The sequence below is a fragment of the Dufourea novaeangliae genome, unplaced genomic scaffold, assembly GCF_001272555.1.
Source record: "Dufourea novaeangliae isolate 0120121106 unplaced genomic scaffold, ASM127255v1 scaffold65, whole genome shotgun sequence".
Classification (NCBI taxonomy): Eukaryota; Metazoa; Arthropoda; class Insecta; order Hymenoptera; family Halictidae; genus Dufourea; species Dufourea novaeangliae.
The window spans coordinates 640,558-648,633 of NW_015373961.1; the positions used below are offsets into that span (position 1 = coordinate 640,558).

The window sequence follows — 8,076 nt, forward strand, 5'->3', positions numbered from 1 at the left end:
TTATTTGCTTGGAATATACATAATTATTGTTCAACCATATAAAACCGTACAATATTTCCTTTATTTCAGGAGGACCAGGATAAGTGGGAATTACGCCGCCATATTTTTTCAGATGGAGTAGACAGACACACGATTAGACGATTGCTCGAAAAAGTGTTCGTCCCGTGTTCTTGCGCGAAGCTACGCGAGAAACATGACGGTTATAGATGTCCCGGGCACGAAGTAGCCATACCAGTTGACGAAACGGTTACGGCATTGGATATTCCGCAAGAGATGATTTCGACGCTTTTATGCTATCTCGAATTGCATCCTAAAAGATTCATTACCTGCCTCTCATCTGTTTACGTTAAAGCTAGGGTCTCGAGTTACAATGGACCCAAGGGACTAAAACTCGCGGCACAATCAGTGAGTATGCGTAACATATGTTTTCAAATTGATTTTATTTTTATATCGTGAAATTTATTATCTAATACTTTAGTCACCGCCACTTGCGATGGCGATAGCATTAGACTTACAAAAGGGTATAACTCATGATGACAGTAGCGTCATTGAGTTTCCAGTTGTAGACGTGGCATCTGCTATCGGTTGGGATAGCGGAGTAGTAAAGAGTCATCTTAAAAATTTAGAGTGGAAGACAGGTGTGTATTTTATGAATAATTTAATGACGCTCTGATATAAATAACCGATACATAAATACTTAATTTTTACTGTTCCTTTAGGTAACGGAGCTTCAAAACGTTCAGCCATTTCAGTGAGGTACGACACACTTGGGTTAAGAGTGAGAGCTCCTGGTGATCTTACGGAAGAAGAACTGGACGAGGCATTGGACGCTTTAGTTAGTCGTGCAAAGTGTCAGGAGACTTCGGCTTTGCAGCAGCTCGAGACAATTAGTGTGACCCTTCAGAAATTTAGCATGCGATCGGTAGATCAGTGCGTCATTATAAACGAAGAGATCACTAACAAATCTAACGAATTAAAGGACGTTATTCGAAATTACTTCGACGGAAAAGTTGTATTAGACGTTGATTCGAACGAACAAGTACGATGAATTTCATATATTTTATTCAAAAAATATTTGTAATCATTCGAGCTAAACGTGTTCTTCACACTTTGTGTTTCAGGCGAAAGTGGAAAATGAAGCAGAAGTGGCTTGCGACGTTCGAAATTTAGTCATAAGTTATCGAGACAATAATTTTAATGGTCGCGCGGTAGCTCGAATCTTTCACGGCATACAGAGTCCAAATTATCCCGCATACGTTTGGAATAAGTGTCGCTTTTGGAGGGCTCATCTTTCGCGTGACTTCAATGTTTTATGCCGAATTGCAACTCGAGAGATTTTGGCGTTACTCTAGGCCAGTATATTTTGGTATAGTTACGCGAACGTTATAGTACGTTACGACAGTATTTCTTAAAAATTGGACATCACAAATATTTGAACGCCATGTGATTATAATTTATTCCATTCTGACTGTTATCCAAACTACAATTCGTCGAGAACAATGTTTTGTGTGGACGACATTTAAAACACGCATTCTAGAATAGATTAATTGTATTATAGATTCTAATTAATCATTTTCGACCGGTGTTGGACTGAGTAGTTTTATTTAAAAAAGAAAAGCTGAACTTCGATTATTAAAGATTGTATAACACTTTATTGCTTGAATAACGAGTGACAAAGTCGGTATAAGTCGTAATAATGAAAAATATTTACTTAAAATGTGCCTTAATAGAATAACTTATTTTTTTACATTTTTCGAATAAACTTTAATATAAACACTGTCCCACCTGTCTCGGAAACAAAACTAATAACTCTATTTCATCGTTATTTTCTGTGGATTTAACGTGTCAACGAAATTTTGTGTTTATTCATCGGGTACTCGGAATGACCTTACATTGCTATATCCTTATTGTTAGTTAATAGACAAATCCCCCAATATGTAAAGTTCTCTTCCCCACACCAATTACTACCTTCTATTTCTTCCACTCGCGTTAATGAACTTCGTTACAAATTTACATCGATCGAAATGACCATCGGACAACTTCGTTGCTCTCTTAATACTAACTATGTTTAATACGTGTTGCTATCGAGGCGATGTTGAACACTGCTTGCCACCGCTCGTGAACCGGCTCGGCGTCCTTCGTGATCACATGAGGGAAGAAACCGAATTGTAATCGATGTTCGCGGTGCTTCTGTGACAATTGCCATACTCTCACGTTACAATACGTTTCATGTAGTTGCACTGCCGCAGGAACTTGTGCATGCGTATCTGCTGCATCTTCCCGACACGGTCCATGCACGTCTGGTTTTGACAGATCGCACAGTACTCGGACGAGATCGCGTGAAACGGCGAACGGAAGTAAACGCTCGCGTTCTTTAACGATTTATTCTTATGATGGGCCCAAATGTGCAACGCCACTTCCAGGAACGTCAACACCGGTAAGAACCAGCGAAAGCACACGATCGCCAGAAAGAACAGGCATATTGGATGTATCTGTCCGAAGCACGTACCGACCGGCACGGGTTCCAACTCCATCAAATTGTCGCTCTTCTTTATCGAACCATCCTTAACTGACAGAGTTTCCTTCACTTCTTTCGGAATCTAAACAATTTCTATCTATTAATATCATTTTTGGGGGGGCTTTCTGCGTATTCGTTTAATGTAATTCTATATATTTGAAAGAGAAACTTTACCTTTAATCCTTTACGTTCATATTTTTCACAGATTTTAAGACTTATCGGTATATAGAGTCGCACGATGTGTTAGGTTACCCAGTTATTATAGGTCACCATTATACTAAAACTGTTTCGAAATGTAAATATATTAAATATAATCGTTTTTTCAGAATCGATAAAACGTAAACGATATGTTTAGTCTTTGCATTAAGGATCTACTTTATGACCACAGTATATTGTTTTCCACCAACTGTAAGTCCAAGAAACATTGCATCGTACGACTGTAAAGGATTAAAACCAAGATCTTTACGCTCAAGGATTCACATGCAATTGCGAGTATCGTGTTTACCGCTTTTTCTTTTCGTTAGAAAGAAATAAAAAAAAAACTAGATGCAATCTATGCTAATAGGCTAGAATTATACATTTCTTTGCACGATACACTTAATGTTACCTGGAAACGCATCCTTCGGTTCTTGAGCGTCTTCGTTCCTGCCACATTGATCTCTGGCTCCCCTGTTTCAGCATTATTCACCGCGACCACGTGCCGTCGAATCTCGTAATCCGTCACTGGCAGGCTAATACTCTCTCCAGTTTCCTCGTCGACGTAAATTTGGTCCATTTCCCTGTCGACGATTCCGTATTGTATATAAAAGAAGTGTATGCAGAACACTTATTCCCCTCCACCTCTTAAACCCCTCCCCCCTTTCCTCATTTCCTCTCTGGACGGTGGTGGTCACGCATTCGAAGAAGGAAAACAAAGTTTAATGTATTCGGACGTAGGTAGTCGGATCCTCGGGGTCACTTCCCGGATACCGCGCTCCGCTTGATTTTTTATTCTAATGATCGGGTTAGCTTCGTGTGAATATTTCTCTGAATAGGGTCTGTAAGCACCCCGTGATTACCGATCATCGATGTATTACGTGTACTACCTAATTCCTTCGACGTTGAATTCGTTTGATTTCATTTATGTTCACCATTGATACGTGTATGTATGTATGTGTATCTCATTTTTATGTATGATTCATGGTACGATCAGCGAACGGAAAATGAGCATCCGAAGCTAAATGTCAAAGAAGAAGCTGGCCAACATCAGTTCAAAGTGTTCTTTCTACATCCTCTAAATGAAATGAACAAGACGAAAAAATCGTATAATTTTAGTATTATTATGTAATAATTGTAATTATTAATTGTAATAATAAAATCGATCGATCTACCCAACAATCGTTCATCGTTGGATTGGGAACTTCCATTTAAAGAATTCACTAAAATAATGACACAGGAATGGTACGTTCAGTTTTTCAGAAAATGATGCAATAGGCTCAGAGTTGTAAGAATGGTTTGTTGAAATGTTAAAGACAAAAGACAATAAACACCGTGTTTACAGCACCATGCGGGATGCCACCGAATTTCTTTATCGCGAGTCGAATGCCAGAAATATTTTCTTTTTCTTTTATAGAGTAACGATTACGACTAGAGCAATAAATTATTTACGAAGTTGACTGCTTATGGCAATCATGTTAAACTTGTCCTCGCGACGTCTCTGTTTGAACGTATGCGAAGGGAATAGTTCCGTAATCTAAAATACTACTGGTCTTAAATGATAAAGGACGCAAACAATTTCCGCGTGAACGCATCGAGAGACCAATGCCGATCGAAAATCCGTGATACTTGATCGCTCATTTTCCGCATTCGCACGATTTTTAACCGTCTACACTCGTTGCATTTATATTCTTTGTTTTATGTCGCGCGGGCGACGATTCAATACAGACAATTGCCACATAAAAAAGCACCAAAGGTTTAGTAAAGGTTAAAAGTGAAAACATGTCACACATTACAAGATGCACATAAAATTTCCTGCATTTCGTGCGATTCAATAATTACTATTGGGTTTCCCAACATCTAGTAGACAGATGCATCAACTGAATTACATCTTGGAGTATTTTGTAGAAATACAGTTGTACGGAAATTTATGTTAATCACACAATATCGATCTTGGTTGCCCGTGGAATATTGAAAATGAAAAAAAAAAAAAGAAGCTAAAACCGATATGTTTTTACTGTAAATATACGTAAACATGTGTCGTATATCTGACCGTGATCATCGATAAATTATTAAGGTTTATTCAGGAGTAACGTATTTGTAATGCACGCGGTATTTCGTCACAAGCAAACTGAACGTGTCCTATTGAATAAAATAAATTTATAGAGACCCGCGATGTAATAAAAATGTATGAAACCAACGCGAAAAATCTTAGGTAATTATTACGTCTACCAGTTTTTTGCCAAGGACTACTTCACAAATGGGCTCTTATGCAATCGTGAATAAAGATTAGACATCATTTCGAAGGCGAGGTTCGTCGTATAAGCGTTCGCCTTTACTCGTCGAAGTCCTCAATATCACTCAATGGTGTTAGAACCGCGAATTCCGTAATTCACTCCTACCGAGAAACACACGAACGGTTTCCCGCGTGGAAAATAACATTGATAAAACTCTTGCGAGTGTCACCATCGTAACTTGGAAAGAATATAACTGAAATGGTACAGGGAATAATTGGATGCAAAAAAAAGTGGAGTGAAGAAAAGTCCGAGAAAATTCAAACGCAACCGAGAAACGTCTTTACAAAGCATTCAAATGACCGGAGGGCGCTTCTTAGATAATGGAATATTCCAACATATAAAGAACGGACGCGTGGTGAACAGTAATTGGCGTAATTATATTCTGATTGACACGCTATGCATTCAAAACGTACGATCAGGTTCTGCTTGGAAAACTCAAAACAGACGATCGCGTTTTCTTAAGCCACGTAATATACCGAGACATCGCATTTTCTACAATGTGACACGAATAAAAACATCAATCATCGTTGGTCGTTCCCGACAGCCTGTTGCGGGTAATTATTTTTCAATTTACGTTCACGCTGCAAATGTATATGTGCCCGTGATTTATTCATTAAGTGAAACAGCCTTATCCAGGCCGGTGTCAATAAAAAAATAACGTTAAACGAATGTATCGGGTACGCGATAAATATAAGCCACGAATGCAAACCTGCGCTCCGTGAAATGAACAAGATATTCAGGCTAATAATAGAATCTGAAAAGCCGCTAAAAGTATCGAACAAAGGAAAACAACAATTCAAAGTACGGGAACCGCGATTTTGATCTACCGACAACAGTACGGTCAAGTGCAATTGCACCTAATGGGGGACTTCTATTTATTTTTGACAGTGTGAAGTTGAGAAATCGATTCTTGCTAATACACCGCTTGTTTTCATACTCTCCCACTGTATATGTATGTAACTTTTCAAAGTACAGCTTCATTCTAATTTTTTTAATCAATTCTCGTTGGTACATTTTACGAAGAAACGAAAAGAGAAAATGTCATTCGAAAGATTGCGATCAACGAGAACTAATCAAGTTAAACGGACAATAAGAGCACGTTGCTGATGTAGAATTCAATGGCATACACTTACGGATGCTAGCGTAATCGTGAAGACACTCGCTGATAGGAGCGTAATGGATAATTAACTCTCGTTGTTTTACGTAGGTTCAGGTTACACGGCGAGGGGAAACGTCACTTCACCACGAGCGATTCACACGTCCAACGGAATGTTGAATAGAGATTTACGTAGAAAGCACCGTGTTAACGGTGATACACAACATATCGCACCGAGCACACCGTGGATTCTCGCACACAACTCGTCGCGCATCCGTAGTTCGACTGACTGAAGGTGTTCACCGTGTTCGCCATGATAACCTGTAACTATGCGGATTGTAGACGGGCGTGTTTGCCAATCAAAGCGTTCTTCCAGTGCAGTAATAGCACGCGTGTACGTTCTGACAGCGGATTCGTGTGATTATTTCGCGGCGTGAAACTGTTCTAGCGTTTCAGTTTACCAAATTAAACGGACACTCGCATCGATATCGGCAAAAGGTGATGTGGGGCGAGGAGTGACTGGATAAAATGGACATTCGAAGACGAGTACTTTCTCCATGGAGCCCGATTGACTTGCTACGTCACTGATCGCTTTAAACGGTTTGACGTTCACCACGTGTGTCCGAGTCGTATCACATTTATCCGTTTTAATACACGATAATTGCTGCATTATTATGAAACTCATACGATGATTGTCGCCGTCTCTAATACTGTATAAGTTTAGCATTCTAAAAAGGCAAGAGTAAGTCGAAATTTCATGTGTAATCTTACCTTCATATGAATCGAAAGGATCATGCAATCGTAACGTCTCTGATGTCATCTCTCCCTCTTGATAACAGATAATATAAATGCGTCATCGGTTCGGTGGTCGCGAAAGGAGAAAGTGCAGTAATGTGGTATTTATGGCTTTATTAATAAGTAACCAAGTTAATGATGATAATTTACACATTTGAATTAACATTCGTATGGCGGACTGGGTCCCTCGAGACCCGGGCATGCGTTTACGCGGGAGTTTTAATAGACGATACTTATGAAATTCAACGATAATTGAAGTTTGTTTCAACGAAAAAATACGAGAGAGATAAACCGTGATTTATTTCTCTCCTGAATATGAAGCATTAAACACCCAAGGCCGAGTCGAATAAAAGATTGATAAAAAGTGTTTACTTACTGTTGTACAGAGATTTTTGTAAATTGTTTCGTGTATAAACTCTTCAGTGACGTATCAATTTTTCGATCGAGTAGAGGGTAAATATTTTTGGAAAACATTAATAAATGTTTCGTGTAAAGTTCATTGTAAATTATCCTGAAATTTGTCTCATTTAATGTATGTATGTACGTACATGGTTAATATTTTTCCTCTTATGTCATTAAAATGAAATCAGAAAGAACAGAGCTGACTCGTTGCAATGTCCATTCCTCAAATTATAAAATGTTAGTGGTAGCTTTAGTGTGCTAATGGAGCATAGAAAGTTAAGAAGATTCATTATAATAAGCATAAATCCGCTTTCCCTTTTATCATGTCTCTGCAGAACACTGTAAAGATGTTCATTCCGGGAAACGAAAGCAGAACTTCACCTGTTTAATCGATACACACGATCGGGACAGTGTACGACGAGAAGTCGAGCGATTTAGTCATCGTACAATACATAAAAGACTTATGTTTGTCGTACGATGATAAATAAAAAAAATGGATAAAAATACAGAACAGAACGAAAGCAAAAAAAGTTTCGAATCGATTTCCGAGCATACGATCTCGTCGAAGAGTTCCGAGTCGTTCACTGTAATGGACACAGTAATTCCAATCCACTTTCCATCCAGATTGTGCCGAAAACCACCTCGCCAATATAAGAAGTAACTATAAAAAATTTCTGTTACTCTGACAAATTCGTTTTACATTCAAGACGATTCTCTTTCGTTCCGATTAGAATTCGATGTTTGTATAAATGTATATCTTATTTACATGTATT

At 38.6% G+C, this 8,076-nt stretch overlaps 2 protein-coding genes across 2 annotated transcripts in view; one reads left to right on the plus strand and one right to left on the minus strand.

Annotated features, from left to right (window-relative positions):
- LOC107186621 (ATP-dependent DNA helicase Q4) overlaps positions 1-2,161 on the plus strand; it is a 6,499-nt gene extending 4,338 nt beyond the window's left edge. Inside the window, exons 6-10 of the mRNA XM_015574515.1 lie at positions 1-28; positions 70-405; positions 479-638; positions 720-1,039; positions 1,122-2,161. The exon at positions 1-28 is cut by the window's left edge and continues 269 nt beyond it. Of these exons, the coding sequence (XP_015430001.1) occupies positions 1-28; positions 70-405; positions 479-638; positions 720-1,039; positions 1,122-1,352 (1,075 nt within the window). The 3' untranslated portion in view covers positions 1,353-2,161. The remainder of the gene's footprint in view (positions 29-69; positions 406-478; positions 639-719; positions 1,040-1,121) is intronic.
- On the minus strand, positions 1,625-6,401 carry LOC107186622. The gene is made up of 3 exons (XM_015574516.1): positions 6,144-6,401; positions 3,126-3,297; positions 1,625-2,600 (listed from the first exon to the last, which is right to left on the minus strand). Exons 2-3 carry the CDS (start codon positions 3,291-3,293, stop codon positions 2,211-2,213), a joined length of 558 nt encoding a protein of 185 aa, XP_015430002.1. The 5' UTR covers positions 3,294-3,297; positions 6,144-6,401; the 3' UTR covers positions 1,625-2,210.
- Between the last annotated feature and the right edge of the window lie 1,675 nt (positions 6,402-8,076).

Coding starts and splice junctions, on each gene's coding strand:
- LOC107186622 (XM_015574516.1), bottom strand. CDS start 3,293: ATGGACCAAATTTACGTCGACGAGGAAACTGGAGAGAGTATTAGCCTG. Junction 2,601..3,125: donor ACCGAAGGATGCGTTTCCAG/GTAACATTAAGT, acceptor GAAATTGTTTAG/ATTCCGAAAGAAGTGAAGGA.